This window comes from Populus nigra, chromosome 9 (genome assembly GCF_951802175.1).
Source record: "Populus nigra chromosome 9, ddPopNigr1.1, whole genome shotgun sequence".
NCBI lineage: Eukaryota > Viridiplantae > Streptophyta > Magnoliopsida > Malpighiales > Salicaceae > Populus > Populus nigra.
This window is the reverse complement of record NC_084860.1, coordinates 16,981,516-17,000,294: the sequence shown is the minus strand read 5'-3', so window position 1 is coordinate 17,000,294 and position 18,779 is coordinate 16,981,516. Positions and strand designations below refer to the sequence as shown.

The 18,779-nt window shown below is 32.3% G+C and overlaps 3 protein-coding genes across 19 annotated transcripts; 2 read left to right on the top strand and 1 right to left on the bottom strand.

Annotated features, from left to right (window-relative positions):
- The first annotated feature begins 4,815 nt into the window (after nucleotides 1–4,815).
- On the top strand, nucleotides 4,816–10,772 carry LOC133703578 (UDP-arabinose 4-epimerase 1-like). Of its 17 annotated transcripts, none has more exons than XM_062128185.1 (12): nucleotides 4,820–4,977; nucleotides 5,378–5,445; nucleotides 5,993–6,127; nucleotides 6,291–6,415; nucleotides 6,787–6,900; nucleotides 7,026–7,133; nucleotides 7,240–7,331; nucleotides 8,689–8,830; nucleotides 8,993–9,087; nucleotides 9,407–9,536; nucleotides 10,001–10,145; nucleotides 10,235–10,772. In XM_062128185.1, exons 3-12 carry the CDS (start codon nucleotides 6,067–6,069, stop codon nucleotides 10,474–10,476), a joined length of 1,254 nt encoding a protein of 417 aa, XP_061984169.1. In that variant the 5' UTR covers nucleotides 4,820–4,977; nucleotides 5,378–5,445; nucleotides 5,993–6,066; the 3' UTR covers nucleotides 10,477–10,772. The 17 variants fall into 17 exon arrangements, with proteins under 17 accessions (XP_061984175.1, XP_061984169.1, XP_061984166.1 ...); XM_062128187.1 differs by having other exon boundaries at nucleotides 4,826–4,977; nucleotides 5,990–6,127; XM_062128190.1 differs by having other exon boundaries at nucleotides 4,974–5,114.
- Nucleotides 10,773–13,663: 2,891 nt separating this feature from the next.
- Nucleotides 13,664–15,558, top strand: LOC133703136 (berberine bridge enzyme-like 17). Its single transcript, XM_062127572.1, has one exon. It carries the CDS (start codon nucleotides 13,778–13,780, stop codon nucleotides 15,368–15,370), a length of 1,593 nt encoding a protein of 530 aa, XP_061983556.1. The 5' UTR covers nucleotides 13,664–13,777; the 3' UTR covers nucleotides 15,371–15,558.
- Nucleotides 15,559–15,587: 29 nt separating this feature from the next.
- Nucleotides 15,588–17,328, bottom strand: LOC133703135 (berberine bridge enzyme-like 17). The gene has a single exon (XM_062127571.1). It carries the CDS (start codon nucleotides 17,289–17,291, stop codon nucleotides 15,696–15,698), a length of 1,596 nt encoding a protein of 531 aa, XP_061983555.1. The 5' UTR covers nucleotides 17,292–17,328; the 3' UTR covers nucleotides 15,588–15,695.
- Nucleotides 17,329–18,779: the final 1,451 nt, after the last annotated feature.

Below are 18,779 nucleotides of genomic sequence, written 5' to 3'. Positions count from 1 at the left end.
TTGGATCGCATTACTTCTAGGAATTGAAAAACAAAAAGAGTAAATTAATTGCTTGCTTTGTTTCAGTTTTAAGTTTCGTGAAACCAATTACCAATTAGATTCATGAATCCTTGATCAAGAGTTAAGATTTTATTAAATTTACATATTTCATAAAAATAAAATTTAATTCATTTTATTTTTTATAATACTCTTGTTTACCTTCATTTTATTTCTTTAAGTGTATCTAAAAAAGAGGAGCTGGATATTTTAAAAAAGTTAATTTTACCATTAATTTTTTTTTTGAATTGTAAATCAGAAGAGTTGATCTCGGATTTGTTTTTATAATATTTTTAGAGATTAAATTTTATTTGAAATTCAATTATTAACACTAAAAAAATATAAAATTTCATTAAAACTTTTTAATCAAATTTAATTAAAAAATTCCATACCAAGTGATAAAAAAAATTAAAAATTGACCAAAGCAAGAGAGAGGAGAGCTAGAGGGAAACAAGTCCCTTTGGCTGGGGAAATTAATAATGGACTCGTGATAGACAATATTTATTGATTTCATGCCAAGTTTGGGTGTCTCATTTAACACACACAAAAAAAAAAAACAAGTTAATTAAGTAAAAAATAGGATTGATTTGATCATTAATAAATTAATTTTTTTATTTTTTAATTAAAATAATATTATTTTAATTTTTTAAAAAATAAAAAATAAAATCTTAAATCTTAATTAATAAAATTTTAAAATGATGTTTATGAATAGTTTAATTTGGCCACTAAATTGACTTATTGTAACGTATTTATATAATTATAGTGATAGTGGGGCTGTTTCTTAAAATAACTTTTATTTAAAAATATATTTAAATAATTTTTTATATTTATTTTTAATATCAAAACATTAAAATTTTAAAAAAACCAATGAATTTCCAGACATGCAGTAAAAAACAACCTGCCAACGTATTCGACCATTCCAGCTGTCCTCTTTTTTGTGAGGCCCACTTCTCTTTTTGTTTTTTTATATGGGTCCCGCTTAAATATCTCAAAAAACCATAGTTACAAGTGTCGGTTCAGAATCAGTGTCTCGATTTTTTCAAATCAATTAATTTTTTCTTGTCGAAAAAGAGTTTTTTGCTTTTAAATGTTTTCTTAAAAAAAAAACACGTTATTAAAAAGAAAATTATTTTTTATATATTTAATATTATCATAAAAAATAAATTATAAAATATTTTTTAATATTTAACTATATCATAAAAAATAAACTAAAAAAATTACTATATCATATATTTATATATAATTTATTCTATAACATGTAATTATATATATAATATAAATATTTTAGATATAATATTATAGACACCTAACCTTGTTAGATATTTCTTAAGTAAAATCTTAGAATTTTTTTTTCATTTTCAAAACCTTAAAAAATATATTTTTTTTTTGAGGCCACAAAAATTGATTCATTTTGGGAAATGATTTCCAAGAAAAATGATTTTCCAAGGAAATATATTAATTTTAAATGTTTAGTTGTATAATAAAAAATAAGTTGCAAATTTTCCTAGATATATAAAAAAATAAATCGAGAAATAATACACTTTAAGTTATTAATTTTTTTTAAATAGTAGAATTTTTATTTTTATCAAACATTTTTTTTGGTGCCTGGAGATCATCGAAAATATTTTTTTCTCTATAGTATCCTAATTTTATAACACAATTAATATAATTTAAAATGTATGATTATTATATAATATAATATGTTTTGTATTGGAATGTATTTTCTAGCAATATTATATAAATTAAAGTATTATATATACTGATACATCAAATTAATGTACTTTTATATTATAGATTGATATATATCCTAATATATTTTTTTCATATAAATATATTAGTAATTTATTATTTTCTATTAATATTATATTTTAAATTACTTTATTAATGTATTATTGTCTATATATATATATAATAAAGTATTATACCACTTTCGTTTTCGAACTCTTTATTGAAAGTGTTTTCTATTTTTTTAAAATGAAAAACATTTTCTTTCATCCAAAGTTTATGTTCTCTTTCAACTAAAAAGTAAATTTTATTGACTAAATTTTTATAACATGGTTAAATATAGAAAATTCAGAAAAACATATGATAGAAAAACAATATTCAGCAACCGGTCTAAAAAACTTCATTTATTTTTTAAAAAATAAATAAAAAAATACTGATTAAATAAAAAAAATAAAACTAAAATGTGACTTGAATACGATTTCTAGGTGATAAGTTATTGGATTGTCCATTTGAAAATATAGTTTTAAAAAAATTAATTTTTTTAATATATTTTGAATTATTTTAATGTTTTATTTTTAAAAATAAATACGATTTTTACATGATAAGTTATTGGATTGTCCATTTGAAAATGTAGTTTTAGAATAATTAATTTTTTTATATATTTTGAATTATTTTAATATTTTAATTTTAAAAATATATAAAAAATTATTTTAATATATTTCAACATAAAAAAATATTTTAAAAAATAATTATAATTAGAAATTCTAACATTCCCAAATCAATATAGTTTTAGAGAAAGTCAAGCGGTAATCATTGAATTATTATAAAATTAAATTAAAGACAAAGAAAAAGCAGAGACAAGAGCAATGACACGGAGGCACGTAACTGGCGACAGACAGAGTAGATGAGTTCCAGATACCCAAGAAAAAGCCTTCGCCCCGCTAATTCCGCTTCGCTTGTCATTGACTGCCTCTCCCTTTCATGCAGTCCTTTTTAAAAATATATTCCCAATACAAATTTCAAGAGATTGGTTTTTTTATTTTTTTATTAAATTACTTTTAAAATGTATCATATTGTGTTTTTGCTATAGTTTAAATTAAGATTTAATCTCACGTTAGAAGGACATGATATTTCATTTTAGATTTCCAATTTCGTGGTATTGTTTTTTCAATTTTAGAAAAATTATATAGCCTTAATTAGTTTTTATATATATATATATATCAAAAAATTAATCTTCACAAGGATTTGGGTTCATTCACTACATTCTTTTAACTACCTTTTCTTGTTTTGTGAAATTTAATGGAATTGGAGATTTAGACCGATATTAAGTGTTTTTTTCCAGAATAATTCTAAAAATACAACTTTCATATGAATCCAGCGCTTTAAAAAAACAATAAAAAAAACCCTTAAGATTCAAGCTCAAAATATCAATCAATAAAACAAATGCAAAATACTATCAATCCTTCTTGAATTGATTTTGGGTATGCATGTAGCAAATGATTCCATTTAGATTTTCGAATGCATTGGTTTGAAAGAGCTTCAATATGTGTTTTAAAAAAATTCAAAGGTTTTTTTTATTGTTAAAAATTAATATTTTTTTTTATGTTTTGAATCATTTTGATGTATTGATCTCAAAAATAATTTTTAAAAAATAAAAAAATTATTATTTTAATACATTTCACAATAAAAAACACTTTACAAAACAAGTATGAGAAGAAAGATATGCATCCCATTAAAGCAAAAATACCTACATGTGTATATAACGTTTTGCTACTTTTATAGCTTGAAATTCAAAATTATACAAATTTGATTTTAGGGTAGGTTTATTTTGTGTAATTATTTTTTGTAAAATGCTATGCCGTATATAATAATTTTTAATATTTAACTTGAAAAATATCTTATGGTAAAACATTTTACATATAAAACAATTTTTAATAATAATAGTGAAGGGGGAGATAATTGACAAAAAAATACATATAAAATACTTAATGGAACTTTATCATTTAAAAATATTTTAAAGTAAATAAATTAAGTTTGAAGTTTTATTGTGAAATATTTTTTATAGATTATTTTTATGTAAAATATTCCACTAAAAATAAATATAAAAAATATTTTCTAATTTTTTTGAAGACAAACAAGAGAAAATCTAAAAAATATTTTACAAACCTTTATTATAGTATATTTTCCTTGAAGTAGTTGCAATGCAAATCTATGATAAATTACAATATTTTCGCCATAAACTACAAATGTTTTTCTACATTATATTATTTTTAAATTATAATAAACTAAAATAACATAATATAATTATTAGAAAACATCATATCATCTTAAAAATCAATTATTCTAAAGGAACCGCGTTGCACTCTAGCACAAGTTTTATTTTTGGTGTAATTCAGACTGCGCCACAATTATCACGTCGCCAAACCGATATTAAGGGACCGTTTGGGAACGCGGCTGCGGCCGCGTTCCCAAAAAAATTGAAAATTTTTTGTTTTTTTTTTTTTGCTAAAATTTAATATGGTTTGTACGTTTTGGATCGTTTTGATGTGCTGATGTTAAAAATGATTTTTAAAAAATGAAAAAACATCGTTGGCATGGATTTTGGCACGAAAAGTTATTTGAAAAGCACCCATAACCACACTGCCAAACACGCTCTAAGAAGTTGGAACATGAAGGATGGAAAGTGTGGTCTGGTCTTTAAAAATATATATATATATTTTATTTTAAAATATATTAAAATAATATTTTTTATTTTTTTATATTAATATATTAAAATAATTTAAAAACATAAAAATAATAATCAAAAGAAAAGAAATTAAAATTTATTGAAACTCCGTATAAAAACAGCTTAAAATAAACACTTAATTTAAAATTTTATTTTCACTCCTTTTAAATGTATTTTAAAAATATAGTTAAATTGAAAAAATATTAAATTAATATTTTTTAAATATTTTTAAATAATTTTAATATGTTTTAAAAAATATTTTTAAAAAACAAAAATACTGAACATGAAATAATTAGTGTTAAAAAAATTATTTTTCTAATTGAATTTTCAGACCTCCGCTCTCTCTTTCTCATGTTCTCATTCGATGACAACATGGAATGCACAGAGAATTCTCCGCCTATGACTACAATTCTTCTCTTACACATTCAAACGTACCTTAACAACCGGAACCCTCCTTTCTCTCGTTTTCACTTTTTTTTCTTCTTGTACTTGTACGCTTCTCTCTCTCTCTAAATTCCTACAAGTTTTCCTCTCTCTTTAAAAATCTTTAATTTATTTCTGTAGTTAGAATTCTCTCTTTTTTACGTTTTCTTGATCATCTATTTGTGGGTTCTGCGTCATTTCTCATGTGAGTGCATGTCCTTAAATTTCAAGCGTTTTCTTCCATTCTTTGCTGTATATTTGTATCTACAGTAAAGATAGATCTTTTTTTGGTTCTTGATAAGGAAAATTGGTTTCTTTTGGGAGGTTCGTTAGTGGTATTGATGTTAGAATTTAAGTATTTTTCTTTTAAGTAGACTGCTGCTGCTAAATATTTGAGCTTTTTTCTTGTTCTTGTTCTGATTGACTAGCTCTTTTTTGATAATGGTGTGATTTTTGGGATTTTTGCAGTGTTTTTGGAAATGGGTTTTGATTGATTGGTGTTCTTGGATCTTGAGGAATTCCCATTTTGGGATTTGGTTTGTTCTTCTCTCTGTAAAATGTTTTTTTCCCCTTATATTTGTTAGAAGCTTCATCATTTGTCTTTCTGGGTTGTCTATGGTGGACATTCTGATATCAGAATTTTGTTTTTTGTTTTTTAATCTCTGGTATCAGACATGCCCTGACAAACGATTGCTATGTCTGTGCATTTTGTTTAATTGATTTTATTTTTTATGTAACAAATGGAGTTCTGAGGAGTGATATCTTGTGTTTACTGGTTTTTCTGGATCTTGAAATTCTTCTCCTTTTCTCTCTTTTAACTGGTTTCAGATTGTAAAGAATTGAATTGAGTGGTGAATTTTCCTGGGTTTTTGTTTTTCCCCATTTGAATTGTATTTTTTTTTTTACTTGTAGTGTTTAACCTTTTGCTCTCTTTGTTTTGTTTTGTTTTGGCTTCAAATTAATACTTATATAGAACCCAGCTGGTCTTCCTTTTGGTTCTGATTTTACCTTTCATGTCTTTTGGTTTCTTCTTTTTCAAACTCTATCATTGCTAATTGTTTGAATTTGATTTCGTTGCAGCAGATTGGAACAGAAAATCACTGATACTGAAACTTAGTTTTGAGAGAGAAAGGGACTGGAATTGAAGTACTCTCCAAATGCTAAACTTTGGCAGGACCAGAGCTCAGCCAAGGTCCAATAGATCTATATCTCTTGGAGGTCTGTTTCATGGCTCTACATTTTGATATCAAAATGCTCCCTCTTTACTCCCTTGATGTTTATGGTGATGCAATTGTTTGGTTGGCTTCTGCTTGCATGAATTATATGAAGCTGCTAGTTGCTTTCAGGGTTTAATTTTTTGGTTTTGCTCATTCTGTTGCAGGCATGGATTATTCAGATCCAAAAAGGAAAAACAACGTTGTAGGAAAGATTCTTTTGGCTGCTACCCTCACAGCTTTATGTATAATTATGCTAAAGCAATCTCCGACCTTTTATTCTCCAAGCCCGGTAACTCCTTGATCCTTTGTTCATTTGTCTTCTGTTAAGTCAATACTCTTTTGGTGTGGAAGAGTTGACATAAAAATAATTAACAGACATTTTGATTGCGTCCAGACATCCTGTTTTTTCCCCTGAAGCTGCAGAAATAGCATTTTGAAACTTGAAGCATGTTTATTATTTGCCCCTAGAAAATACAGGGTCATCTCACTCTAGGAATTGTATTGCCACCTTTACTTCCCCAGTAAAGGGCATTTGGATTTTTTTGCGCGCCTCTTTCAAATGTGAAATCAGTTGTCCAAATCTCAATTATGTTCGGCCATTGAATTACAAATTGAGTTTATGACATTTTTTTTTAACGTACTTGATGATTTGTTTTTCAGTTCTCTTTGCATGAAGAAGGGGTGATCCATGTCCTAGTGACAGGTGGTGCTGGCTACATTGGTTCCCATGCTGCATTGCGACTTTTGAAGGATGGTTACCGAGTAACCATAGTGGTATGTTCCTTACATGAAATATAGCAACTTCCTTTCGGATCTGTTATCACTTGAAAGATCCTGTTATCACCCGTGATGTTAATATCTATATATATTTAATGTAAAGATTTTCATATTGTTAACAGGACAACCTTTCTCGAGGAAACATAGGTGCAGTCAAGGTTTTACAAGAATTATTTCCAGAGCCCGGGAGGCTTCAGTTTATATATGCTGACCTGGGAGATCCTAAAACTGTATCCTTACAATTTGATATATATAATGTATAGTGCTGATTTTAGGTTGTTTATAAAGATAGCTGAACTTGGATGTTGCAACATGTTTCCTTCACCAAAATCCCAGGTTAACATTATCTTCTCACAAAATGCATTTGATGCTGTGATGCATTTTGCAGCAGTTGCATATGTTGGGGAAAGCACCATGGAACCCCTGAAGTAAGCTTTCGTTTTGGTTTCCTGTTGAACTTGCTGCAAAATAGTTTGTGTTTGTGTGATTACAAGTTTAGGTTTTCTTTTTCCATGGCCACATGGAATAATAAGAAGTTTAAGGAAGGTATCACTGAAACCACTTTTCATACAAGGGATTTTTTGGATAGCCTGATTCTATGATTTGCATACAAGAACTGCAAGTAAGATTTAGATGATGGGATAACAGGCATCAAATTATTGCAGAATAGCAGCTCCATGGTGTTGTTTTGAAAAAATTGAAGGCAGAGGAACTTCTTTTTTAAGAAGTTAACAAATATTAAAAGAATAGAAGGAAATTATCTTCTAATGCTGGTAATCATTGGTATTTGGGTTCAAAACTTAAAAGCATGACAATGGAATTTCCAGAAATCATGATATTTTAAGGATGTTTAAATGGAACCTTGAATCTTATTTTGTTTATTTGATACTTTACGTGTTCTTCTATAAGTTAGGGAAAATGAGGGGGAAGTAAATGTAAGGAAAGAATTAGAAGAGTAATTAGCCATGATTAAAATCTCTTTTCTTTGAAAGTGAAAAATTATGCCAGTGGGATAGAAAAAAGTTGTGTTCTTTGACAGGTAACTGCACATATTCTGTGCAGCCTAGGTTTATAAGACTTGCTGCTTTAGCTTGCATGAGTATTTGTGTCACTATGCCTATGGTGACTCATGCACAGAACAAATATGAATACCCATTGCCCTTCTTCAACCTGCTATAACTGGCTATCTGCTAAGTATCGGGGACCACAAACGTTTGCTTGGCTGGTAGAGTTTCTTGATTACTATTCCTAATTGGAATAATCTTTGTTTTCCACCTCTAAAGTTGACAATCCCATTATACCACTGACACTACTACACCAGCTGCTGCATTTCCCACTGGTAGTGCTGTTTCCATCACCATTACGACCACCATGAGTTCCTTCAGGGTTCCTATCTACAAGAATACCATCACTTGTTGCAGTATTCATATGATACCAATTCTTCCATGACAACCTTTCCTTGGGGCTTGTTATTAAAATCTACTGGGCATCTTACTGCCTAATAGCTCAGGGAAGCCAATTTTGGTTGAAACTTCTGCTGTATCTTGCATATTGTGTTTCTTAGTCCAATAATCATAGAAAATCCACTGGAAGCTATAGAATACGTACAGAACATTGATTTTGAAAACTGATATATGTAAATCAAGTCTTGAGATTTTCTTTTATCATATATTTCACTTTGTATAGATATGGATCATCTTCTAACTGAAAACCTATATTCTCAGTCAAAATCAATACCCTTAATCATGTGTCCAAAATGATGATATGCTTGTCCTTGTTGTGCAGGTACTATCACAATATCACATCAAATACCTTGGTAGTGTTGGAGGCAATGGCTGCAAATGATGTAAAGACTTTGATATATTCAAGTACATGTGCAACATATGGGGAGCCTGAAAAGATGCCGATTACTGAAGTAACTCCTCAGGTTTGAGTTAAAAACTTTCTAACTGGCATTCTTTTTTCTTCTGTTTGTCCAGTCTACAGTTTCATTTAGGACAAGAGAGCGCAAGAATGAATACTACAACTCGTTTTCCTTTTTATCAGGTTACATGATAGGTGACTGAATTATGTTTGTCCCTCAACTCAGGTACCCATTAATCCATATGGAAAAGCTAAGAAGATGGCAGAAGATATCATCCTTGATTTTTCTAAAAACTCAGACATGGCAATTATGATATTGAGGTTGGTGTTGAGTATCCTTATACCTTTTTCTTTGAATTATTGACTTTCCAATAGCTGGCATATTCTTACTTGTTATTTTTGAAGTATCTCTCAAATGCTTTTCGTTCAATTTACTAGTCGATCTCTGTTTTTTTTTTTTTCGTTTTTTTTAAAGTATTCCTCAAATGCCCTTCAGTTTTTGAACTAACTGCAGAAGATGAGGCTTTGAATACAAAATTGATATTTTAAAGCAACATCCCGTCATTAAATGAAAGTTAAATAATGAGAACTGCTCACTCTTAAAGGGTAAATGATGAATGCTTTTTCGATCAACTTTCAGATACTTCAATGTGATTGGATCAGATCCAGATGGCAGGTTAGGTGAGGCTCCTAGACCTGAACTGCGTGAGCATGGACGAATTTCTGGTGCTTGTTTCGATGCAGCTCGTGGTATTATTCCTGGGCTGAAGGTACTTTTACTTGTTTTTTACCTTGAATTTTCCCTTTTAGACCAAAATTGCAACTTGACTGTTGAGTTATTTCAAGGCTAACCTGCGAAAAAAGGTAGAAATTTCAGTTTGTATTTTGGTAGAAATGTATGATTCTGCAATTCCTGGTGAAAAGGAGATTTTCTTCATTCAATCTTTCAGAAAAAGAATGTAGAGCACTGTGCCTTCCTGCTTTGTAATTGTTGTTACTTTGATTTTCAGAACGTGGCTGGTTTAGTTTTAGATGGTGATTTCCTTGCTGAAAATTTGGACTCTTTGGGAGTCTGGGAATCAGGCTATTGGGACATTTATTGAGTTTTCGTACCTAGAGATTGCTAATATCTGCCTGATTCCATATTCTTTGTGCCATGCCCTGATCTGTTGTTGTATTTACATTACGAAGAATGAAATTCTCAGAATTTGTTGGTGTTGTTTTCACTTTGCAGGTTAAAGGAACAGACTATAAGACGCATGATGGAACTTGTATAAGAGATTATATTGACGTTACTGATCTTGTTGATGCTCATGTTAAAGCACTTGAAAAGGCAATGCCTGGTAAAGTAGGAATCTACAATGTTGGCACTGGAAAGGGTGGGTGACCAAGTTTCACTGTTCTCTAAGTGATTTTTCAGTCTTCTTGTGTTCTCAAGCTGTTGTTTGTTTCTTGTTACTATTATCAGGTAGATCAGTCAAGGAGTTTGTTAAGGCATGTAAAAAGGCAACTGGTGTAGATATCAAAGTTGACTATTTACCTCGCCGTCCTGGTGACTACGCTGAAGTATTCAGTGACCCATCAAAAATTTACCGTGAGCTGAACTGGACAGCGCAATACACGGATCTCCAGAAGAGCTTACAGACTGCATGGAGATGGCAAAAATCACATCAAAATGGGTATGGATCCGCTTTGGTGATGGCTTCTTGAACATTTAGGGAAGAGTCCATAGCAGAAATTTAACTCAGACCCCCGCAGCCCCCACGCAGCACCGACTCCAGTTGTGCTTCTATTCTCCCTTAGAAGTGGGGTTTCAGATAAAGATAATTTTTTCACCTTCTAATATATAGTGTTAGGAGCGGCCAATTCATTACATGTATTCCAACCAATAATATCTCAATAATACGATGCCCTGGCGCTGGTATAGCTTCTATATTGATTCTACCCTTTTGTTCATACCCATCGGTTATAATATTTCATGTTCAATAAAGCTGGTTTTTTGAGAATGGGGACTGTGCTGTTTGCCTCCCGAGTCATTTCATTTAGCCAAGTTAACCTGAACTTTGTGTAGAGCTCTGCCATAGTCAAACCTTGAGTGGGTGTATGAAGCATCAAAAGAGAGCATTGAAGAAGCTGCTAGGGTTACAAGATTCTAGTTTATAAGAATGTTGACCAAATGGCTCTTGACCTCGCCAGTTCCTGGCTGCCATTGCAAAATATTCTGAAAATAATGGTGCTATGTTGTCATTGCACTCTTATCAGTTATACTTGCGTTATAATTCTTTTTTGGAAATTAATGCAGACTTTGAGCAGGACTCAATTATAACCAAGTCCCTGTAGTTTATGTTGGCTGACTAACTAGTCTTCATAGTTTCATAAACTATACATTTAATTTCTATGTTATTAAATCCATTTATAGCTTAATTATTTCATCTATTTCATGTTTTTTTTTCAATTTATTATGTTATTTTTTGTTTCAAGAAATAGAATAAAAAGAGAGTAGAAGATGTGAAAAGATTGATGAGAATGACAGACATTTTTTGAAGCTAAACAGTACCAAATTATGCGCGATCAACACTAGTCTAGCTCCTCGGAATATAAAAGACCTAAAAGATTGCATGGTAAAAGCATTGTTTTAGAACTAGATTAATGTTAAGATGGGTTGATCCGAAACTTGGTTAATCCGGGTTAAAATTGGTTTGGATTAAAAGAAAAAAAATAATAAAAGACGCCTAGTTAATTAACTAAGTTAAAAACTTGAATTGACTCGGTTAAAACTTAATTAACCTGTTTGTTTTTTATTAAAATTTTTTTTGAGAATTGATTCTTGCAATCTAGAAATCGTTTTTTTCTAGATTAATCTTATACAGAGTTTTAAAACTATGAGTAAAATCTCCGAACAGTTAGGGCAATCAATGCCACTTTCAATAGAGAAATGCAGAAGACTGACTGGAAAAAAGCCAAGCAGGCATGGAAGAAAGGAATAGTCTGCAATGAATAGGCATTAAAGATCCCAAAAGTGGTTGGAAATTTAAAATAAATGCAACGTAGAGAACAAAATATCAAGTGCTTATTCGACATGCATGTAGGCTTAAGGTTTCCACTTGCAGGTCCCCTAAGACAAGGCACCAAATCCTGAGTGTTGAGCAATAATGATAATAGTAATGGTTAGTTATTACAAGACAGTTATGGATGCAACGTGAATAAATGTTTAATTATAAATAACGAATCAAATGCATAAATAGTTAATGTTTTTGAATTTTTTAAAGATTTTGACGAAATATTATATTTATTCATAATTAATTGTCAGCAGTGCATGGTTATATACGAGTATGCGTGCGCGGATGCGAGGAGGGAGCAAGACGCCTCCTGCATGCTTTGTCACCAACTAGGCATTGAAAATTATAGTAAAAGAAAGAACATGTTCATTGTATTAGAGGGCACAGGCTTGCATTGCATGATTGGTGATTGTTCTGTCGAGAACTGTGAACCAGAATCATTCCAAGACAATCATTATTATAAGGACTGTAGCTAGCTTGTTCCTTCTCTCGGACAATATATTTTGTAATTGACAGTTGTGATCATGTGTCAACCAACCAGCTACATTTAATATTTTGTTTATGTATTAGCAGCTAGCACTCTTCCAATTATCATAAGAAATTGGAAGATTAGTCAAGATTACCCTAGTTATAAAACCTTACCGTGCGGTTATGGAATAATCAAGTCATTATAACTCTAGTTATAAAATTATATTATAGTCAAAATAAATTTTGTTATGGGTTTTTTAAACCCAAAACCATGTTGTTTTGACTTTTTGGTTTTTTTTAAAAAATTTATGCTATGGTATTTTAGGTTGATTTAACTTGTATTCAGCCACCCAACCTATGAAGTAGGACTTGAAATAGGTCAAATACCGAGTTGATTTTCTTTAACTATGCTTCAACCCCTTTTAATTATCTCGCTAATTAAACTAGCCAAATCCAGAAATCCATAAATTGAATGGGATTGAAAAAACGTAATATATAGTATTTTATATTTGATTCCTTACTGTTCTATATTCATTCATTCATTGCTTTATAAACTGAAAATTTTCATATAATAATTCTGAACAACATTAATTTAAACCAAATTAAGGAAATTAAGTAACAATCTTAATCTTAATTATAAGGAGTTTAAAAATATTTAAACGTTATTAATTCAAATTAAAGTCTTTACTACTGGCATTTTTAAATCCAATTTTATTTAGCGGATCAATTTAGTAACTAACCCGAATGAGTTTTTTAAATGAAAATTGATGAGATCAAACTAGGTTAATTTTATTAAAATTTAATTTAAATTTTTTTATTAAAATAATATTATTTTAATTAACCCGAGTAAACCTATTCGATTTATAACCTTATTATGACCGGCCGGGTTTTTACAACTTTCTCACGACTTGTTATCAAGCCGGAACATACCCCTACAAGTGTGCATGAGAATTGATGATATTAAACTAGGTTAATTTTATTAAAATTTAATTTAAATTTTTTTATTAAAATAATATTATTTTAATTAACCCGAGTAAACCTATTCGATCTATAATTTCATTATGACCGGCCGGGTTTTTACAACTTTCTCACAACTTGTTATCAAGCCAGAACATACCCCTACAAGTGTGCATAATGGACCATAGAATTGCCAAGGTTCTTCCTTCGCAATGCATTTATGATAATGTGTGAGCCACCGAACTATACAAGACTTTTTATGTGTCAGTCAGCCTCTTGAATTTCTGAAAAGAAACATTCCAAGATATATACAAATTAAATATTCAAAGTTTTTGACACGCAAGATAGAGAAAGCATTGAATATTTTGTGCTACTGTTACTTTGGATTAATGGAGAAAGCATTGAATATTTTGAGATGCAGTTTCTTTGGACTAATTAATAGAGAGTTGCCTTCCTCTCTTGCTTCCTACAAGTACAGGCGTGCAATGTGTCTGCAAATGAAGCCTGAAGCATAATATCCTTAAACAATGAAGGCTTCAATGTCTCTGATACTCTTAGTATGTTCACTTCTTTTGGTCTTAGTACCGCTAGCAACTTCTGATACATCTCTTGACAGGTTTCTAAAATGCCTTCCTAGCCACAGTGATTCCTCTTACCCTGTTTCTAGAGCCATTTACAGGATCACTAATTCCTCTTTCGAACCTACTTTGCGAGCATATGCAAAAGCCAGCAGATTTCTAACCTCAACCACCCCAAAACCGCTTGCAATCATAGCTGCCACGCATGAATCCCATGTCCAAGCAACTGTTATTTGTGCAAAGTCTAATGGCTTGCAAATCAGAATCCGTAGTGGTGGACATGACTATGAAGGCCTTTCATACGTATCTAATGTTCCGTTTGTCATTCTTGATACGTTTAACCTCCGTTCTATCGACATAGATGTTGCGGGGAAGACGGCTTGGATTCAATCCGGGGCAACTACCGGTGAACTTTATTATAATATTGCCAATAAGAGCAATGTGCTTGCCTTTCCGGCTGGTGTTTGCTTGACTCTTGGTGCTGGAGGACACTTCAGTGGTGGGGGTTATGGGCCTTTGATGAGAAAACATGGTCTTTCGATTGATAATATCGTCGACGCGAAAATAGTTGATGTCAATGGCAAGATCCTTGATAGAAAGTCCATGGGAGAAGATTTGTTTTGGGCAATCAGGGGAGGTGGTGGTGCAAGCTTCGGTGTCATCCTTTCTTGGAAGATCAATTTGGTTGATGTTCCTCCCAAAGTGACAACATTTACTGTCTCTAAGACGTTGGAGCAAGGTGCAACGGATGTTGTTTACCGGTGGCAAGCAGTTGCTAGTAAACTAGACAAAGAACTTTTCATAAGAGTCATGCCACGGGTAGTCGATGGAAGCTCCGGGAGTAACAAGACTGTTAGGGTTTCCTTCATTGGCCTCTTTCTAGGACCGAGCTGCAAACTTCTTCCCTTGATGAAGAATAGCTTCCCTGAATTGGGTTTGCAACAGAAAGATTGCAATGAAATGAGCTGGGTAGAATCCACACTTTACTGGTTCGGTCTTCCAAATGGAACATCCATTGAAACTCTACTCAATAGGCCTACCCGAGCAAGCTTTTTCAAAAGGAAATCTGATTATGTACAAAGAGCCATCCCAAAGAAAGGCTTGGAAAAAATATGGCAGACGATGATCAAGGTAGAGCGAGTATGGATGCAATGGAATCCTTATGGAGGAAGAATGGATGAGATTCCAGCTACAGCAACTGCATTTCCTCACAGAGCTGGAAACCTGTTCAAGATTCAGTACTCCGTAGACTGGAGTGATCAAGAAGGAATTGAGGCTGCCAACCATCACATAGATTTGATAACACAATTGTATGATACAATGACACCATATGCGAGCAGCAATCCAAGGGAGGCATTTCTCAACTATAGAGATGTTGATATTGGTAGCAACCCTGGCAACCAGACCAGCTTTGAGAAAGCTAAAGTCTATGGCAGCAAGCTTTTCAAGAACAACTTTATAAGATTGGTGAAAGTCAAGTCAAGGGTAGATCCTGATGATTTCTTCAAGTATGAACAAAGTATTCCAGCTAGTTTGAAATGAGTAGTTAAGCAAAAAAGAAATTGTTTAGTTCAAGAATAAATTATTAGCTCCGTAAACTGAAAATGGCTTTGATCATATTCATCTTAACATGTAATAAATCATAATTAATAGAAAGATCGTGTTTTTGGTGTGTAATAGAAAGATCTATTCAAAAACTTGAATGAAACTTTAAAAATAATTTTATGTTATTTTCTGAGCGGTGAGATTATTATTAGCTTTAAGAAATCTTGCAATACAGTTTTATTATGGGAAAAAAGCCCTGAAACAATCACAATACACAATATTAAACTTAATTTCAAAACAATACAGACTTGTAGGGCTTTTACTACATCCAACGGGGAGGAATACTTTGTTCATGCTTGAAGAAATTATCTGGATCAACCATTCCCTTGACTTTCACCAATCTGAGAAAGTTACCCTTGAAGTATTTGAGGCCATACTCTTTAGCTTCCTCGAAGTTGGTCTGATTGCTCGGACTGCTGCCAATATCAAGATCTCTATAGTTTTGAAATGCCTCCCTTGGGAACTTGGTGACATATGGAGCCATTGCATCATGCATCTCTCTTATCAGACTTATGTAGCGGTCTGTGGCCTCGGTCCCTTCTTCTCTCCAGTTTATGGAGTACTGGAGTTTGAAGAGGTATCCTGCTCTGTGAGGGAATGGAGTTGCGGTATCCGGAATCTCACTCATTCTTCCTCCAATAGGGTTCCATTGCATCCACATTGGCTCGGCCTTGATCATCATCTTCCATATGCGTTCCAGAGCTTCCTTTGGAACAATATGGTTCACGTAATCAGACTTGTTCTTGTAAAAGCTTTGCGCTCCACGAGGCCTATTGAGGAGAACATCGATGGACGTACCATTTGGCAAATCAAACCAGAAAAGTGTGGATTCTATCCATCTCATTTCGATACAGTCGCTTTGCTGCAAACCCAATTCAGGGAAGCGCTTGTTCATCATGGAAATAAGGGTTCCACTTTGTCCGAGAAAGAGGCCATAGAAAGAGATTCTAATCGTCTTTGTACCTTCGACACTTCCATTGGCATCTTGTGGCATTGCTCTGATGAAAAGCTCTTTGTCTAGCTCAGTGGAAACTTGTTGCCACTGATAAAAGATATCAGTTGCACCTTCCTCCAAGGTCCTATCAACCTTGAAAACAGTCACTTTAGCCGGAACTCGAACCAAGTTGATCTTCCAAGAAAGAATGACTCCGAAGCTTGCTCCACCTCCTCCTCTGATGGCCCAAAATAGATCTTCCCCCATTGTCTTCCTATCAAGGATATTACCTTTCACATCTACTACTTTCGCATCAATGACATTATCCACCGAAAGACCATATTTCCTCATCAGAGTCCCGTACCCTCCTCCGCTAATATGACCACCTGCACCAATTGTAGGGCAAACACCAGCTGGAAAGGCATGCACGTTACTCTTGTTTGCAATATTGTAGTAAATTTCACCAAGAGTTGCCCCAGCTTGAACCCATGCCGTTTCGCTGGCAAGATCTATGTCAATGGATCGGAGATTGAACATGTCGAGGATGACGAATGGGACCTCTGACACATAAGAAAGGCCTTCGTAATCATGGCCACCACTCCGGATTCTAACCTGCAAGCCATGAGACTTTGCACAAACTACTGTCGCTTGGACATGGGATTCATGCAGGGCAGTGACTATCGCAAGTGGCTTCGGTGTTGTTGGGGTCAGAAATCTACGGTTGTTGATGTATGTCAGCAGAACAGACTCGAAAGAGGGGTTGGCAGTGGTATAGATGGCTTCAGAAATAGGGTAAGAGGGAAGGCTATTATTTGGAAGGCATTGTAGAAAGTTGTCAAGACTTGGATCAGAATTAGCTGCCAGTGATACAGACAGCAAGAGGGCTGAAAATACTGAGAGAATTACAGTCATTGAAACCTTCATTTTAAGGCAATACTTGAGGGTTGTTACACCATGAATGCATGGCTGTATTTATAGATGGAATGGGAGGGAGCCAAGGAATGTTTCTTTTAGGGCAAGTAACTCTAACCCTATTTTATCAATGCTAATGCATACTTTTACCATTCCCAACAACGTACAATTCCTCTAGACCCGTCGCATTCATTGAATATTTTGCCTACCTAGCAATATTGTCAATAAAGATGAGCGTAGATATATGTAAGCATGGATAGTTGAAGTCATGCATGGCAATGATAAAATATATAAACGAAAGAAAAAGGCTTGGTACTGTGCTATTAATCGTTCCATCATTATCATAATCAATGGAGCTTACCAGAAAATTGTTAAATTCAAACTTACATAAACAATATTGTTAGTAAATTATAGTAATATTTACTGATATAATATTATATATCTTATTATTTTTATTGGTATTTATCAACGAAATCAATGTTTAAATACCGTTAAAATATTCCATCATCGCAATATTATTAATTATTTTTAAAACAATAGATATTGATACAGGTCCAAGTACCAGATTTGATTATACACTGTTAATCAAGAAAAGAAGAAAATAGCATTGTGATGGCTTAATTTTCTTCCCCTCACCAGTCATGCATGAGAGGGCATACTTATCGATAATATACGGGATAATAAAAAATTCCCTTTTTCATTTGTTTCTGCTAGGTCAAGTTTCTTTGGCTAGGCTTCTAGTTGATTCACAGGAAACTTCTTGCAAGCTTTGGCTATGGTCATAACAATACAAGTTTGTGAATACGGTGGTTGAAAACACTGTTCCCAGCTTTATACATGCTTTGATAGTTCTAGGGCAAACCTCAAATTAGTTCTCCGAATATAAAACACGTCTCTTCATTTAGTCATCCAACTATCAATTTATCAGTCGAACTCTCCATCAATGAGATATTTTTTCATTCACTGTACAATAATCTAACCTTAATTAAATTCAATGTTTCTTTATCAATTCGTTTATGTTTGTCTACAACTAAATATTTCATATCCCGTGATAAATTGAAACTCAAAGGCAAATATGTAGTGCAAATCAATTTATAGGAATCCTTCAAAAATTTTATTATTAAACTCAACAAAGGAATGCACAAGTACTTTTACATGCTATGCAATCAAATTCTTCTGCTTCCTAATGTTTATCGACCCTAGTTTGCTCAAATCTTAGATGTGACAATGCCCAATTTTCCCTCCATTCAAAACACAAGAGCATTAGGTAGTATAAAATTGCTCCAATTTTGCTACAGTTTGCCTGAACTTATCTTGAATTGCAAGCTATGATTTGGTATTTTTGCACCCACGATTTCTAGAAAACAGGTTCAATTAATTAGGAAACACAAGCATGCATGCTTATCACCATCTCCGATTATTTTAACAAAAAGATACAGTTGAAGAAAGGCAGAATGATAAGATCATCTGTGGTTCGGGATTAAAACGAGAAGCTCTACA